Source organism: Rhinopithecus roxellana, chromosome 20, assembly GCF_007565055.1.
Source record: "Rhinopithecus roxellana isolate Shanxi Qingling chromosome 20, ASM756505v1, whole genome shotgun sequence".
Classification (NCBI taxonomy): Eukaryota; Metazoa; Chordata; class Mammalia; order Primates; family Cercopithecidae; genus Rhinopithecus; species Rhinopithecus roxellana.
In genome coordinates this window covers 7507682-7525573 of record NC_044568.1, presented here as the reverse complement: position 1 = coordinate 7525573, position 17892 = coordinate 7507682, and the positions used below count along the sequence as shown (strand labels likewise).

General features: G+C 54.5%; 1 protein-coding gene across 1 annotated transcript in view; it reads left to right on the top strand.

Annotated features, from left to right (window-relative positions):
* GTF3C1 (general transcription factor IIIC subunit 1) overlaps positions 1 to 14671 on the top strand; it is an 85460-nt gene extending 70789 nt beyond the window's left edge. The window contains exons 30-37 of the mRNA XM_030924914.1: positions 3658 to 3830; positions 5179 to 5466; positions 6024 to 6283; positions 9799 to 10079; positions 10480 to 10993; positions 11723 to 11774; positions 12835 to 13027; positions 13772 to 14671. Of these exons, the coding sequence (XP_030780774.1) occupies positions 3658 to 3830; positions 5179 to 5466; positions 6024 to 6283; positions 9799 to 10079; positions 10480 to 10993; positions 11723 to 11774; positions 12835 to 13027; positions 13772 to 13984 (1974 nt within the window). The 3' untranslated portion in view covers positions 13985 to 14671. The remainder of the gene's footprint in view (positions 1 to 3657; positions 3831 to 5178; positions 5467 to 6023; positions 6284 to 9798; positions 10080 to 10479; positions 10994 to 11722; positions 11775 to 12834; positions 13028 to 13771) is intronic.
* Positions 14672 to 17892: the final 3221 nt, after the last annotated feature.

Below are 17892 nucleotides of genomic sequence, written 5' to 3'. Positions count from 1 at the left end.
CCCGAGGACACAGGTCCACGCAGCCACTCTACTACGGCTGAAGGAAGATGAGAGTGAGGAAGAGAAATCACATTGAACCCCCGGTGGAGCCCAGGAAGTCAGTGGTCTTACTACTGTTATACAAATGTGGGCACCTGAGGTTCAGAGAAGTTAAATCACCCGCCCGAGACCACATAGCTCAGTCAGTCATCACCCAAGACCCCAACAGAGAGGTGCTGAGGGGCGCCAGGCAGTGCCACCCAGGGCCTCGTTCTCCTCCAAGTCATCACAAAAGTAAATTCTAAGGAGGACCCATTCATTTTGTATTTAATCACTAACCCTAAAAATCTGCTCCTAGCTTACATTAACAGGTTACCTGATTTGGAATATGAGGGGAGAAAAGAATGAGGAAACAAAGGGACTTTCCTAGTGCCGCTGATGAATTCAGTTGGGTGAGGACCTGATCATCAGGGTGCCTCAGAGTCCACAGAGAGATCTTGTAGCATGTGGAGCCCAAGCCCTGTCCTCAGAGACTCCAGTCAGGAGCAGCAGAGTGGGGCCCTGATAAGAGTGTGCCACCCCTCCGCCAGTACCGAAGGGGCCCGTGGGCCATCCTTGCAGAAACAGCAGTGTTGACCCTGCTGGGGCGCTGCACGTGCTTGTTACTTTGGCCACAGCAGGGCAGGGAGGACAGGGAAATGGAGCTGGTTCACGAAAATGCCAGGCTAGGCTTGAATGCCCTGCTTCAGAGCAGCACCCTGGCCCTAGTCTTTAACAGCCATGGCCAGGTCTCAGCCCGCCCAAGACTGAGTGTGCATTTGATTTCTCCTGTTTTAATCACCACCTGGAGGTTCTCTGTGCCTCCTGCAGGGACACGTAGGACCATCGATCAGAGACGCCCAAGAAATGTCCTCCATACCCTTGCCGTGCATCCCTTGAACCCCATGTTTTATTTCCTCCTGCCTGTTTTACACTTATGGTCAGGTGTACACGTTTGGAGTGGAAGGGTAGCGTCTGTGCCATGTACCCCTCTGCCACCCCAGCATTTTGTAGATGAAAGCAAAACCCTGTCTGAGCCTGAACTTGCAGAGAAAAGAATAAATAGTTATCAGGTGAAGTTCCAATAAACAGTCCACAGACCGCATTTTATTGGTCTCACACTTGTTTAAAAGGAAAACACAATTTTTTTTTTTCAAAAAATGTTTTTTCCAACATTACACATAGGAGTCCAAATTTCCGACTTCTGGCTGTGGGGTGGGACTTCCAGCTGTCCTGCTCATAAGTGGCTCAGAGCTGGAGGGGACTTTGGAGATCCTTCCCACTGTACCCCACCTCCAAATAAGAAAGCCCAGCCCCAGTGGCAAAAGCCGGGCCCCTGCCTTCCAGCCAGGCGTGTCCCCAATATTATCCCACTGCTTTTTCCTCCTCCAGTTCCATCTCCAGGTGGCACCTGGGCTCTGATGTTTGGTACCGAAGGCCTAGTCACTCTGCCTCAACCCCCAGGGGCATGGAAATTCACCTTAGAAAGACCACCGGCCTGCATGGCCTCTCCCTGAGCAGGAAACAGGACTCTTCTTTAGTGACTTCCTCAGTGACTCTTGACCGAGGACTGGAAGGCCAATAGCAAAGTGAGAGCCCCACAGGGGACCCGCAAGGCTCCCCTAAAGGTTCCAGGAAGCCAGTGGAAGGCTGCAGGTGGGCTCACTGTGCCTGTGACAACTCAGCCTCTTGGAAATATGATTGGGTGGACGACAGCCCCCAACTCACCACACATGGCCTGAGCGCTCCTATCCTGTTGTGTGGGAATATACCCATTTGCTAATTACATTCAAATGGAACAGAAGATCAAAGTGACAGAAGGCTTGTCACAAAGAGTGAGCTGCAGTCAGACATGCTCTGGGGAACACCTGAGTGCTGCCTCAGAGCCCCAGCTGACCACTGCACTGGTCCCCGGTCCCCTTGTGTCCCTCCGCTGGAAGTAAGGTGCAGTGGTGAGGTTGCTCTTCTCTTCTCTGACCCACCCCTGCCTGACAGTGTGACCTGAGGATCACTTAAAGTCCGTGTGCCTCAGCCTTCTCTGTCACTCGAGGTCCTGGAGGCAGTGCCTAAAATCCTTAGATCATGATAGGGATTTTTCTTAGCCAGCACTTTTGAGGAGACAGTCCTGTAGGAGCTCTCTCAGAGGCTGGCAGATGCTAGATACTCAGGAACAGATCATTGCTTGCCCTTTGCAGAAGCTTGGAGTAACAGAGACTCTGCTGACCGCACAGTCCTTTGAGGTACTCATCCACTAGGTGGGGCCCAGGTCCACAAGACTTAGCAGGCTGAGCCATGAAGTCCCCATGGTGTGTTCAGCAGAGGCACTTCCTTCCGCCTAGGCACTGGCGTGGCAGCAGCAAGAGCTGAATCTAGGCCAGGCATGGTGGCTCACGCCTGTAATCCCAGCACTTTGGGAGGTTGAGGCAGGATGATCACTTGAGGCCAGGAGTTCAAGACCAGTCTGGGTAACATGGCAAGAACCCCATCTCTACAAAAAATACAAAAATTAACCAGACAGTGCCTGTAGTCCTGCCTACCCAGGAGGCTGAAGCAGGAGGACTGCTTGAGCCAGGAGGTTGAGGCTGCAGTGAGCTGTGTTGGTGCCACAGTACTCCAGCCTGGGCAACAGTGAGACCCTGGCTCAAAAAAAAAAAAAAAAAAAAAAAGGAGTTGAATCTGTGTTCTCCTGGGACTTCCAAACAATGAATAAGCAGATGAGATCATTTCAGGTAGCTGCTATGGAGAAAATAAAACAGGATAATATAAGGCAGTTGACCACAGAGGAGGAGAATGGAGAAGGATTTGTCATTTGAGGGGAAATATTTGGGCTGAGCCCTGAATGTTGAGGAATCAGCCATGCAAAGATTTAGGGGAGCGGCAGGGCAAAGGCCCCAAGGTAGGATGCCTGGGCTTTTTCAAGAAATGTAAGAAGGTCCAGGAGGCTAGTGGGCAGTGAGCAAGGGGGGTGGTGTTGGGGGATGTGAGGCCAGAGTGGCGGGTGGGCGGGCAGGGTCCCACTCACCAGGCTCCTTGTCGTGAAGGCCTGGTTGTGGTCACATCTGCAGAGGGAAGTCCTCGGGGGTTTTGAGGCAGGGCAGGAATGTGTAGTCTGATGTAGGCATCAAAGGATTACTTTGGCTGCTATGGAGAATGGTCAGGGGTTGGGGGAAGGTGACGTGGGGAAGGAGGGAGACCAGTCAGCTGGGGACGATGGTGAGAAAGAGCAGTGGCATGAACCCAGTGCATTGGAAGGTAGAGCCCACCTGACGTGCTGATGGCTGGGTGGGAGGCCAGGGGACAGAGTGGTAGACCAGATGACTCTGTTGATTCCATCTGTCTGCATCGAAAGCAATCGGCTTGGGAGTGAATAGCCCCCCGTCTCGTCAGTTCCCTGCCCTTTGTGGTCTCTGGAAGTGTGATGTGATGGTCCGAGAACTGGGATTGCCGACTTCCTCAGCACCCCTCCCCCGCCATACACACAGTCACACACACACTGACACACACACACGCCAGTCTGGGCCTCCCACGATCGGTCACTTCCTCTATAAAGCATCAGCCACAGCCTCTGCCTCCACATACCCCAGTCTTTTCCCTGGCCGGCTGGAGAACCCCACTCACCCTTGCCTCACCGTGTTGCAGACTTTCCGCCTCTATCGGGAGTACAAGGACCACGTTCTCGTGAAGGCCTTCATGGAGTGCCAGAAGAGGAGCTTGGTCAACCGGCGCCGGGTCAACCACACGCTGGGCCCCAAGAAGAACCGGGCCCTGCCCTTCGTGCCAATGTCCTACCAGCTATCCCAGACCTACTACAGGTGAGTACCTGTCAGGAGCCCTGGGTATTCCGAGGTTGAGCCACATAAAGAGGAGCAAAGGAAGCATTGTGGCCATGAAAGCAGGTAGGAGCTGGGGCCCCCCGCAGCCTCATGCGCAAGACGCAGGCTCTGGGGTTTCCTGCAGCCCCTCTCCTCCTTCCTGGTGTGGGGATCAGGTGAGTGCTAGCAGCATCTTTGTGTTGGTGGTGTTGCCATTTTGCAGGTGGTTTGTTTCCGTTTCTCTCATCAGATGGAGTGAAATTGGTTTTGAATTTAATAATTGGCCCAGCTGGAAGTTCACCCTCCTGTTCCAGCATAACCTCAGTCCCTCTTCCGTGTAGCCCTGAGACCTGGGAAGTCTCCTGGGCCCATTCGCAGCTCCAGCAGCTGGTGCGGGGTTGGGGTGCGGAGGTGCATCCAGACAGACATCCTCCTGGGGCTCCCTCCTGAAACGCTCTTGCAGTGTGGCTTCATGCCGCAGAGAGCGTTGCACCACCAGCCTCCTGACCACATGCAGAGTCCCTGAGAACATTCCCAAGCCGCCACCTTGGCAGCTTCCCCCTTCATACCGTTCTCCTTGCCCACCCTCAGGTCTGCACAGGGCTGCAGTCAGATGCTCAGAGACAGCACCATGAATCTTCTTTCAGTTCTTTGATACCATTCCTTCCCCGTGATGACAGACACTTCCTCCTCCCCAAACCCTCACCCCGAATGACCCTCAGGCCTCTGGGAAGTGGGTGTGGCAGCAGAAGATACATGTCCAAGTCCAACAAGGCCATTTGTCACGGAGACACTGCTCTGACTGCGTGTTCCCATCTGAACGGAGGGCAGTGGTCAGCAGACAAGGAAGGCCTTTTGGGTCCCTCCCTCTGACCCTGGTAGCAGGGTCATGGAATGTTGCTCTCTGGACAGAGCCGGGGAAGTGCCTCACCAGGTGCTGCATGGAGACAGCTTGGGCACACATGTGAGACCAGGGCTGGCTTTGTGTGGGGACTGTTATTACAGAAAGCATGCTCACCATCCCTAGTTCAGCAACTGTGTACAGTGAGTGCCCGTGAGGTGAGCCTGCCAGCACCCTTCTGGAACGCAAGGTGAGGCCACATTGAATTAGATGAGGAGACGGTACTCTGCATGGAAGGTACTCAGGCTAGCGGGGAAGAGAGACACAAACACCGCTAGATGGGAACACAGCGCCTTCATTTGGGATGGGACGGAGAGCTTTAGGGGAGAAGTGGGGCATTTTGCTTAGTTCTTACCATAATGATTTGACGTGCTCATAGCCTGTCCAAATGATGGCTTCCTACGGCCGGCCCTCAGTCAGGCCCTTCCTTTCTTTTTGTCTGTGTAGGATTTTTACGTGGCGATTTCCAAGCACCATCTGCACGGAGTCATTCCAGTTTTTGGACAGAATGCGGGCTGCTGGCAAGTTGGACCAGCCTGATCGTTTCTCTTTCAAAGACCAGGATAATAATGAGCCCACAAATGACATGGTGGCCTTTTCACTGGACGGCCCTGGAGGAAATTGTGTGGCCGTCCTGACCCTCTTCTCTCTGGGCCTTATTTCCGTGGATGTCAGGATCCCGGAGCAGATCATCGTAGTAGATAGCTCAATGGTGGAGAATGAGGTCATCAAAAGGTAAGAGCCCGGCATCCACAGCATCAGGTCTGGCCACGTGCTAGGCATTGGCCAGACACAGACCGGCAGGGGTCGGTAGTGCCTTCCGGGAGCTTGCAGGATGGGCGTTGCAGATGAGTGACTGGGGATTGTAGGCCAGTGTCCAAGGCATCCTCTGCTGATGCCTCCCAGGTGTTATGGGAATTGGCCAAAGAGAAGGATGCAGCACAGTGGGGCAGGGGAGGGGCAGGGAAGAGAAGGGAGGACTGGTCCTGAGGGCCTTGCAACAGAACTGGGGCTTCCTGGGGAAGTGGGTGTTTTCTGGACTGAGAGACGGGCAAAAGGAACAGTCCCCACAGAGACGCAGATATGTGACAAGGGGTGAGCACGTTGCACAGGAAGGTGGGAAAGGGGATGGATCTGGGGCAGCGGTCCACACCAGCCTTGGTAATGAAGCACAGCCAGCTGCTGGGGCCACTGCTGAGGCCCAGCCACAAAGGCCTCTCGAGGGAGGGGAGAGGCTGCAGTAGTAGCTGGCTGGCCTGTGCTTGGGTATCCAGGTCGCAATTCTCTTCTAGCTTGGGGAAGGATGGCAGCCTGGAGGATGACGAGGATGAAGAGGATGACTTGGATGAAGGCCTAGGGGGCAAGCGCCGGAGCATGGAGGTGAAACCTGCTCAGGCCTCCCACACCAACTACCTGCTGATGAGGGGCTACTACTCCCCCGGCATCGTCAGCACCCGCAACCTCAATCCCAATGACAGCATCGTGGTCAACTCCTGCCAGATGAAGTTCCAGCTCCGCTGCAGCCCTGTGCCCGCCCGGCTCAGGCCCGCTGGTGAGTGCTTCCGCTGGTGCCAGGGGAGGGCCCGGCCTTGCCCGGCTCAGGCCCGCTGGTGAGTGCTCCTGCTGGTGCTGGGGGAGGGCCCGGCCTTGCCCGGCTCAGGCCCGCTGGTGAGTGCTCCCGCTGGTGTGAGCCACCACACCAAGCCTATTTTTTAGAGACAGGGTCTTGCTCTGTTGCTTAGGCTGGAGTACAGTGGCATGATGATAGCTCACAGTCATCTCTAGCTTCTGGGCTCAGGTCATCCTCCTGCCTCAGTCTCCTAAGTAGCTTGGACTATAGGCATGTGCCACCACAGCCAGCTACTTTTTTAATTTTTTGTAGAGACAGGGCCTTTCTCTGTTGCCCAGGCTGGTCTCAGGCCTCAAGGGATCCTCCCGCCATGGCCTCCCAAAGGGGTGGGACAACAGGCATGAGCTACCATACCAGACCTAGTTTATGTAATATTTTAAGTCCTTTGTTGCCATTTCAACAATGTTCTCAGCGTCTTTACCAGGAGTAGATTCTATGTCAAGAAACTCAAGAAACCACCTTTGCTCGTCTATAAGAAGCAAGTCCTCATCTGTTCAAGTTTGATCCTGAGATTGCAGAAACTCCATCCCATCTTCAGACTCCGCCTCTAGTTCTCTTGTTATTTCCACTGCATCTGCAGTTACTTTCTCCACGGATGACTTGAACCCCTCAAAGTCGTCCATGAGGGTGGGAATCAACTTTTTCCAAACTCCTGTTGATGTTGGTATTTTGACCACCTCCCATGAATCACAAATGTTGTTAACAGCATCTAGAATGGTGACTCTTTTCCAGAAGATTTTCAGTTTACTTTGTCCAGATCCATCAGAGGAATCACTATAGTAGCCATAGCCTTACGAAATGAATTTCTTTCTTTTTTGAGACCGAGTTTCACTCTTGTCGCCTGGACTGGAGTGCAGTGGTATGATTTCAGTTCATTGCAAGCTCCACCTCCCAGGTTCAAGTGATTCTCCTATCTCAGCCTCCCGAGTAGCTGGAATTACAGGCACCCATCACCACACCCGGCTAATTTTTGTATTTTTAGTAGAGACAGTGTTTTACCATGTTGGGCAGGCTGGTCTTGAACTACTGCCCTCAGGTGATCCACCCGCTTAGCCTCCCAAAGTGCTGGGATTACAGGTGTGAGCCACTGTGTCCAGCCATCAAATGTATTTCTTAAATAATAAGACTTGAAAGTGAAATAACTCCTTGATCCATGGGGTACAGAATGGATATTGTGTTAGCAGGCATGAAAACAACATTCATCTCCTTGAACATCTCCATCAGAGCTCATGCGTGACCAGGGGCATCATTAATCAGCATACCATTTTGAAAGCAATCTTTTTTTCTGAGCAGTAGGTCTCTACAGTGGGCTTAAAATATTTAGTAAGCCACATTGTAAACAGACATGCTGTCATCCAGCTTTGCAGTTCTTTTTATAGAGCACAGGCAGAATAAATTAAGCATCATTCTCTTCCCTAAGAATTTGGGGATGGGAAATGGGCACTGGCTTCAACTTAAAGTCACCAGCTTCGTTACTTCCTATCGAGAGTGGGCTGTCGTTTGAAGCCTTGAAACCAGGCCTTGCCTTTTCCTTTGTAGCCATGAAAGTCCTAGATGGCATCTTCAATATAAAGCTGTTTTGTGCACATTGAAAATCTGTTTAGTGTATCCACCTTCATCGCTGATCTCAGCTAGCTAGAGCTTCTGGAGAACTTGCTGCAGCTTCTCCAGCAGCACTTGGTGCTTCACCTTGCACGTTTATGTTACGGAGACGGCTTCTTTCTTTAAACTACGTGAACCAACCTCTGCTAGCTTCCAGCTTTTCTGCATCTTCCTCACCTCTCTCAGCCTTCATAGAATTAAAGAGAGTTAGGGCCTTGCTCTGGATTAGGCTTTGGCTTAAGGGAAGGTTGTGACTGGTTTCATCTATCCAGACCGCTGAAACTTTCTCCATATCAGCAACAAGGCTGTTTTTGCTTTATTATTGTTCGTGTGTTCCCTGGAGTAACACTTTTAATTTCCTTCAAGAACTTTTCCTTTGCCCTCACAACTTGACTAACTTTGGCACAAGAGGCCCAGCTTTCGGCTGTCCTGGCTGTCACCATGCTTTCCTCGCGAAGCCTGATATTTTCTAGCTTTTGATGTAAAGTGAGAGATGTCCAACTCTCCCTTTTACTTGAACACAGAGGGGCCATTGTAAGGTTATTAACTGGCCTGACGTCAATTTTTTTTTTTTTTTTTTTTTGAGATGGAGTCTCGCTCTGTCGCCCAGGCTGGAGTGCAGTGGCGCGATCTCAGCTCACTGCAAGCTCCACCTCCTGGGTTCACGCCATTCTCCTGCCTCAGCCTCCCGAGTAGCTGGGACTACAGGCGCCCACCACCACGCTCAGCTAATTTTTTGTATTTTTTAGTAGACATGGGGTTTCACCACGTTAGCCAGGATGGTCTCGATCTCCTGACCTCATGATGCACCCACCTCGGCCTCCCAAAGTGCTGGGATTACAGGCCTGAGCCACTGCACCTGGCCAACCTGACTTCAATATTGTTGTGTCTCAGGAATAGGGAGCCCCAGGAGAGGGAGGAAAATGGGGAATGGCTGGTCCCTGGAGTTGTCAGAACACACATGACATTTATCAATTAAGTTTGCTGTCGTATGTGGGCGTGGTTTGTGGTGCCCCTAAATAGTGACAATAGTTAAGGACAAAGGTCACTGATCACAGGCCACCGTCACAGATATGATAATCATGAAAAAGATGAAATATGAGAATTCCCAAGCATGACAGACACAAATCGAGCACATGGTGTTGAGAAAGTGGTGCCCGTAGACTCTCTTGGCGCAGACTTGCCACAAGCCTTCAGTATGTAAAAAACCCAAAAAACAATATCCGTGAAGCACAATAAAGTGAGGTGCATTGTTGAAGTTGATGGTGTTCGCTATATGCTTCATAACCACAGTTAGAATTCTGTACTTTGGAGTTTGGACTGGGCAAAAATGTAGTGATAACCTATCGATTATGGCCTTAGCAGAGACATATTCCATAGGAAGCAACAGAAGCCAGCCCTGGCTAGTGTAGGCAAAAGTGGGGTGTGTAGAAGGGGCCTGGTGTATCTCACAGGGTCTAAGGAACAGTGGGCACATGAGCAGCAGGAAGGGATGGGACCAGGCCAGCCCTGGTCAGGGACTCCCCCTCAGAGCACTGGGCTTTACAGTTCTCGAACCCCAGTCCTCGGCCTCCGTGCCCTTCACTTTACGTCTTGAGCAGGAGAATCATAGTGGCCAGGAGAAATCCAGTCAGCTGTAGTCAGAGGCTCAGGGTCACAGATCAGGAGCCTGATGCCAGGGGCCCAGCCTGTCCGCCCAGCAGGTGACCCCTGTGGCTGTCGGGGAAGCAGTGAGTTGGTGCTGGAGCGTGCCTTTCCTGAGTGTGGCCTGTGCATTGGGCAGGGGAGGGGGACTTCTGTCGGGCTGCCTCTGATCTTCCTCCGTGTCCCCACAGCCGCTCCTCTGGAAGAGCTAACAGTGGGAACCTCCTGCCTCCCTGACACGTTCACCAAGCTGATAAAGCCCCAGGAAAACACCTGCAGCTTGGAGGAGTTTGTCCTCCAGCTGGAGCTGTCTGGGTATAGTCCCGAAGACCTGACTGCTGCCTTGGAGATCCTGGAAGTCATTATAGCCACGGGTTGTTTTGGGATTGACAAGGAGGAGCTGCGCAGACGGTTCTCGGCCTTGGAGAAGGCAGGTGGCGGGCGCACCAGGACATTCGCAGATTGCGTCCAGGTGAGCTGTGCCTTAGGTTAGCCGGATATCACTGAAGCGGAAATTGCAGCTCCCAGGCCAGGTGCACACTGAAGATGGGCTTGATTTGGGGCATAGCATGTTGCGTTCTTTTTAAACGTTGAATGAGTCATTAACATTTGAAAACTGGGGCATTTCATGTCCATGTTGAGGGTGCAGTTGTGGATTCACAACCGCACCACAGCTGACGTGGTTCACGGCAGCCAGAGAGGAAGAAAAGCTGCTCCAGGGCACAGGGCTAGCAAGGGGCAGCCCGGGGTTAGGAGCCCGCCCGCCTCACGAGCCTGGGCTGCTCGGGGCACTCAACCCGCCAGGGAGGGGAGGTCTCCAGCGCGGAGGATCCCTGGCTCCCCACAGACCCCTGTGTCTCCTGCCTCCCCAGGCCCTCCTGGAGCAGCACCAGGTGCTGGAGGTCGGCGGCAACACTGCGCGCCTGGTAGCCATGGGCTCTGCCTGGCCCTGGCTCCTGCACTCGGTGCGGCTGAAAGACAGAGAGGATGCCGACATCCAGAGAGAAGACCCCCAGGCCAGACCCCCAGAGGGGTCTTCCAGGGAGGACAGCCCCCTCGAGGGGCAGGCACCTCCTCACAGCCCCCGGGGCACCAAGAGGCGTGCCAGCTGGGCCAGTGAGAATGGGGAGACTGACACTGAGGGCACCCAGATGACCCCTGCCAAGAGGCCAGTACTCCAGGACTCAAACTTCGCCCCCATCCTTGGGCCCAGAGCTGAAGATGGAGTAGAAGCCCAGGCCCCATCTTCACCCCCAGCTCTTGAAGACACCGCTGCAGCGGGGGCAGCACGGGAAGACCGAGAGGGTGTCGGGGAGTTCAGTTCCCCAGGCCAAGAGCAGCTGAGTGGCCAGGCACAGCCTCCAGAGGGCTCTGAAGACCCCAGAGGTACCGTGCGCCTTGTCCCCCACCCCACCTCACTCCACCCGTGCTTTCCCTCCCCTCCGCCCCGATGGACCCCACGCCTTCCTCCGGGATATGGGGGACCTGCCACTGACACAAAAGGGGCTTGACTTCAGCTTCTGGGAGCCTGAGCCCCGACGGGGCAGGATGCTGCCTATAAATGGATTTCCAGGGGAGCACAGGCCTCCCACACCCCCAGGCAGCACTGTGAGTTCTGGAGCGGGAGCTCAGGCGATGGGGCCAGCGTGTGTGCTGCAGCGGCTGCTGTGGGGCAGTGACGGCATGGAGGTCTCACCTTCCTCGGGTGGCAGCACGCCCTTTCCTGTCCTGCACGTCTGTCAGCAGCAGCGGCCTTCTCATGTGGCTTCTCTGGGCGTTTTTGTTTTCTTTGGGCTGTTTTTGCCTCGGGCTTTACACCACCCTTGTGGTCAGGGCTTCTGGGTGGAAAATGAGGTGTTTGCTGGCTTCCCCCAGTGTGGGGCTTGTCCGGGCCTGGGACGCTGTTTGCATGTGGCACTGTGTGCGGCAGTCTCCCTGGCCCCGCCACCTCCAGGGTGGCTGCTCTGTGAGATGATCGTTGTCGTTTTTTTTTGACACTTCATCCCCTGAGCCTCGAGGTGCCCTGCTCATGCTGGGTGCCATGCTGAAGGTGGGGAGGCAGAGATGGCTTCCGTGACTTTCCGAGTCTCTCTCATTCTCTTCCTCTTCCCTCAGGGTTCACAGAGAGTTTTGGAGCCGGCAGCATCTCCCAGGCAGCGCGGGAAAGGTGGGTGTGTGGGGTTCTGGCTCCAGGGCTTCGGGTGGGGCTCTTGACAGGGACCGAGGGTAAGGATTTGTGTGAGGGTTTTTGAGGGTCTTTCCCCAGGTACCAGCTCTGACAGGCTGCCCAGCACCGTGGTTCTCGGCAGGGGTACTTGGAGGGGCGCAGTGGGCGAGCAGCAGGCGTGCTGAGCACCAGCAGTGCCCAGGTCGGCCTGGAACAAGGGCTGCGCTTCCAGAACGCCCAGGGCACTGGCGGAGAACCATGCCTGGTGCCGTCAGCTGCGCTTCACTGGCTCCTCACGGCCCATAGGCACCTCACCCGCTCCAGCAGATGAGCCAGGGGCCACAGAGGGATAAGCCCTGAATGCCCAGCTGCCCCCGGGACAACTGTGCCACAGAGTTACAGGAAGCAAGGAGGCCACAGAAGCCCCTCTGGTGGGGGCGCCTCCCATGAGTGTGTGTGCTGACCCCAGATTGGGAGGGCCCAAGTGCCCTGTGTCCTGGCTTTCAGGAGCTCAGGTGTGCCCCTCCAAGGCCCAGCCGTAGCGATAAGAGCCAGGTGTCCAGCTCTTCTGGGTCCGCCCCACTCCTGGGCCCCGGGTGGCTGTTCAGTCCCTGGTTTAGTAGCAGTTCAGTCCCTGGTTTCAAGGAAAGCGTTCCTGGAACTCTGCACATGGTATAGGGGAGAGCTTCAGGGTCACGCTCCTGTGAGCTTCGCCACAGCCTGGAGGTAGCTGCTGCCCGGACTGCCAGGAGAGCTGGCAAGTCCAGGAGTCTCAACTCTTGGCCCTCTCCTGCCAACGTGGGTGGGCCCACTGAGGCCTCAGTTACAGCTGCATCTGAGCAGGACCCCACATCGTGGTTCCACCCAGCTGGCGGTCAAGGGCCCTTCTGTCCAGACAGGAGAGAAGCGGGGAGTTTGGAGAGCAGAGAACAAGAGGTGGCGGCTGGTCTCAGCCCTGTGACCTGGGCCAGGCCCAGACACCCCTGAGCCTCAGTGTTCTGTTTGAATGAGCTGCCCTCCTGCCCCCGCCAAGCCCTGATGCCAAGCCCTCCCCCTGCAGGGACTGTGAGAGCATCTGCTTCATCGGCCGGCCATGGCGTGTCGTGGATGGCCACCTGAACCTGCCTGTATGCAAGGGTATGATGGAGGCCATGCTGTACCACATCATGACCAGGCCTGGCATCCCTGAGAACTGCCTGCTGCGCCACTACCAGGGGGTCCTGCAGCCCATCGCCGTGCTGGAGCTGCTCCAGGTATGGGGCCTTCCCAGGCTCAGCAGGGGGTGGGGGCGGCTGGGTGCTCTCAGTGGCCCGGCCGTGATGTTCAGGCCCCAGGCAGCATGCGGTACCACCATACTGCTTGCCTGCACCCCCTCCCCCAGTTGTCCTGGGCTCTTGCCTCTCAGGCCATCCCTCGGTGTCCTTCACCAGCTCCATGCTGCTGGCCAGGCTGGAAGAAGGGGTGCCCGGTGCTTGTCTCTGATGCTTTCTCTGTGCCAGGGGTCACTAACTCATGAGCCCGCAGGGCCCCACGGGTCAAGCAGCTGCCCCCCTGGTGTCGCTGCTTCCTGCTCGGCTGACAGTTGCCCTGTGCTCCGTTGGCCCAGTGCGCATGGGGCCTCCAGCTCCTCTGGCAGCTAGGAGCTTGAAGTTTAGTGTCACATTCCCCGCGAGCCAAACAGAACCCCACCTGGAAGCCAGTCTTGGCTCACAGGATGCTGGGATGCAGCCCCCGCTGCAGGCCTCTCCTCCACAAATGAGATTCAGCTTGGAGGCTCCAGCCCGTGCTGTACACATGCTACTCAGGCCGCTGCCTCTCCCACCAGGGCCTTTGCCTGAACCCTCCTGGTACATCCCCACTTGACTCATGCCCAGTTCAGGTGCCCCCTGCTCTGGGAAGTGGCTTCCTCATACAGAGAGAACATTCCCTAATGCTTGAAGAATAAATCAAGCAGGCGAGGGTAGTGCCTCTGTAACCTGCGTGTCTGGTGTCTCCAGGGCCTGGAGTCCCTCGGCTGCATCCGGAAGCGCTGGCTGAGAAAGCCAAGGGCCGTCTCGCTCTTCTCCACACCCGTGGTGGAGGAGGTGGAGGTGCCCTCCAGCCTGGACGAGAGCCCCATGGCCTTCTACGAGCCCACCTTGGACTGTACCCTCCGGCTGGGCCGTGTGTTCCCCCACGAGGTCAACTGGAACAAGTGGATCCACCTCTAGGACCCCAATGGGTGTTCCCTCCCTCCCAGCCACCACCTGCCACACCACTCTGCCTGATGCTCGGCAGACCCCACTGTGCCCCAGCCTTGGGTCTGCCGAGCCTCCTGCAGCAGGGGATGGGTGCTCTGGCCAGAGTCACAGCCCGACATGTTTCCCACTGTCCTGGAACTCTGGAAAGAGGGGCTCCCCCACCTGCCTGCTCCCCAGGCTCTTCGGGCCTGCCCCTTGGGAACTGGCCTCATCACACCGGGAGTTGGTGCTTGTCTCTGGGTCTCCGGAGTTCGCCCCGCCTGTGCACACCTCACATTCCAGACTCCAGCCATCTTGGCAGGATCTCCTGGCTCCTTGAGTGCCCAAGTGCCACCAAGAGGAAGGGCCTTGTGGGATATGCCTTGCAGAATAGGGATCGGTGTGCACTGCTGCCGGGGGGCCTCTACAGGGACTGTGGCCCCTCGGCAGGCAGGACATTCCAGCCCCTGGCTGGGACTGAACCACCCAGAGCAGAGCAGCTCCCTTTCCGACCTTGCAAGTCACCTGGCAGGCCCCAGCTGGGCTGGCTGTCCATGTCCCTCGGCCTGGCTGGTGACTCCCTGCAGGCCGGAAATGAGAATCCCTGTAGGTTTGGGTTTTGTTTGTTTTATTTTGTTCTTTCACCTTTTTTCCTCATTAAAAAAAAAAAGTCCCTGTGGAGTGTATTTATTTATTTTTTGATTAAAGGGAAGTAAAATGCATTCTGTTTTGTGTGTTTCCTAAAGAATCAGTGATTCCCCTAGGGGACTCCCTACTTTGGCTGCAGAACAACCTGGAATGGCTGTTCCCAATGAAACCAAAGGAAGAGGGAAGGCCCTGATCCTGAGCTCAGCAGCCCCGCCTGGCCTCAGCCAGCGGTGAGACATGGCCTCCAGGATGGAGAGGGGCACAGGCGACTCCCTTGCCGCCTTCTCAGCTGGTCCCAGGCCCGTCCCCCACAGAGCAGCTCCCAGCCCAGTGCCAGGCCCATGATCAGCTCGGCTCAGCACAGCTGGTGCCGTTGGCAGGGCCTGCAGATGGGTCTGGCACCTTGAAGTTCTCTTGAGCTCACATGGTTACATTTTTAAGTTAGTTGCCAACATTTTTAAAATGTAGAGTTCACATTTAAAAAAAAAAAATTCAGATCTCTTAAAATGGAAAGTTCCAGTAACAATGGACTTAGCTTCCTGCCTATGGCAGTCAGAGTGTGGAGCAGAGGCCGTTCCCTCTAGGTGGGATGGGCCCCGCCCTGGCCAGCTGTGTCTCACACCCACCTGCAGCTTCTCTCACCTAGAAAAGTGTCCCCTCTGGGGAACGTGTACCCTTAGGACCCCTGACCTGACCCACCTTCCAACCCTGTCTCCATCCTCCCTCTACGAGGGACGCCCTGGTCACTCTAGGCCACAAACTTCTGGGTGAGGAGGGACAAAGGCAGGGACTTGGGAGTCAGGGTCCTGAGAGTCCCTGCACTGCCAAGCCTGGTCAGGTCTTAGTGTTCATTTTTTTTCTCTTTAAAGTTTCAAGTGTAGAAACAATAGTGTTCTATGGGATTTTTTGAGGCAATCAAGTAGAATAGCAGATGTGGTCTGCTTCATAAATAAAATGCTGTACAAATGGGAATGTATTTGGGAATGTGTGGTGTGGTGGAAGAAAGGTTTGGGAATCCGGTAAATGTTTCTAAAAAACCGACCCTCGCATTCATATTTCAGAGCCTTAGTTTTGTTGTCTGAAAACGGGGAAGAGTGTCTCCCTCGAGGGAGGCAAGGTGAGCTGAAGAGCACCAGGTGCAAGTGCATAGTCGGGTTCAGCAGGTTCCCTTCTTCACCTGTGCCTCCCAGATGATGGAGAGAGTGGGCGTATGTTGGAAGATGAGACGGATGGTGGAGACTGCTCTCAGATGGTGAGATGAGGCTTCTGTGAACACCAGCCCACACTCCCACAGTCATTCTGCCCAAGGATGACCTGTTCCTTCTTCCCCTCCCTCCTACCCATCATGAAGCCCCTCATCTGCCCACCCATCTATCCATCCATCTACCTACCTATCTACCCATCCATTAATCTGTCCATCCATCCATCTGCCCATCCATCCACCCAACTGTCCACTACCCATCCATCCATTCATTTGTCCATCCATCCATCCATTCGCCCATCCATCTACCCACCTATCCATCCATCCACTCATCTGTCCATCCATCCATCCACCCACCCATCCATCTACCCACCTACCCATCCATTCACTCATCTGTCCATCCATCCATCCATCCATCCATTCGCCCATCCATCCACCCACCTACCCATCCACTCGTCTTCCCATCCATCCGTCCACCCACCTACCCATCCACCCATTCCTCTGTCCATCCATCCATCCACCTACCCATCCATTCATTCATCTGTCCATCCATCCATCCACCCACCCATCTGCCCATCCACCCATCCATCCATCCTTCCAAGGCAGCTCTCTGCACAGAAGTCTCCAGAAACCACAGCATTGACCAGTAGTTGTGAGCTGAGATGCCTTCAGGGGCCAGGCAGGTAATAAATGAGAGGAAAGGGGCCTTGGGTTAAATGCTAGGGAGTAATAGCAACTGTGGAAAACTAAAATGTGTATGTCCAGGCTGTGAAGGAATGCAAATTTGGAAGAAACATTAAGTACTAACTACCAAACAAAACCTATGAAGGGGCAAAAATGGGTCTCTGGCCCCTTTGCGGCTGCCACAACAGTGCTAGGTGGTGGCTCCGGGTCTCCTGCAGAGAGGGTAGGGAACGCAAAGCCCAGATGGGCACCCGCACGAGGCCTGGACACCTCAGCTTTGTGTCCCCAGCTTCCCTGTACCCCACAGTCTTGCCCTTCTCACTCTTAATTCTTTTCTCTTTTTCTTAGATAAGCAAATACATGAATGTATTCTCTTAAATACAACATTTCAAATCTGGGCAAAGCCTCTGGGCCCCTCTCCTTCAAGGCCCCTCCCCTTCAGGGCCCCTCCCACTTTCCCTTTTCCCATTTCCATCCATATCTGTCTGTGCACGCCCTGGGAAGCCCCGGCCTGTGATGCTAGGTGACATAAAACACGCCCTCAGCATGGCTAACTCAGCGACCCCCTGGCGCGTCCGCATCAGCATGCCCTATTATGGAAGTGTTTTGAGGAAGCAGCCAAAGCTTTAGCGGAAAACCACCCAGGAAAGCTTCACCAGAGAGTCTTTCTCCACTACAGCAATGCCCCTGCTCCCTCCTCATCAAACAAGGGCAATTTTGCAAGCGTTTCCATGGGAAATCATGAGGCACTCATCTTACAGTCCTGATATGGTTCCTTCTGACTTTTTGTTTCCTAATCTTAAAAAAAAAAGAAAAAATCTTTAAAGGGCACCTTTCTTCAGTTAGTAATGTAAAAAAGATGGCATTGCCACGGTGAAATTCCCAGGACCCTCAGTTTTTCAGGGAGGGGCTGAGTGGCTGCTCATTGCCCACCAAGGTGTCTTGACCTTGATGGAACTTATGTTGAGAAAGAAAGTTTGTCTCTTATTTTTAATCTTTGAATTCCATTTTCCACCAACTTTTTTTTTCTTTTTGTTTGAGACAGGTTTTCACTCTTGTTGCCCAGGCTGGAGTGCAACTGCGTGATCTCGGCTCACTGCAACCTCTGCCTCCTGGGTTCAAGCGACTCTCCTGCCTCAGATTCCGAGTCGCTGGGATTACAGGCATGTGTCACCACGTCCGGCTAATTTTGTATTTTCAGTAGAGAGGGGGTTTCTCCATGTTGGTGGTGTGAGCCACCGCGCCGGGCTCCACAAATGTTTTGAAGTCGCGAATGTGTGTATCTGTGCACATACATGCTGTGTATGTATGTGTGTGGGGGCATTTGTGTGTGTGAGTGTGCATGTATGTGCGTGTGTGGAGTCTC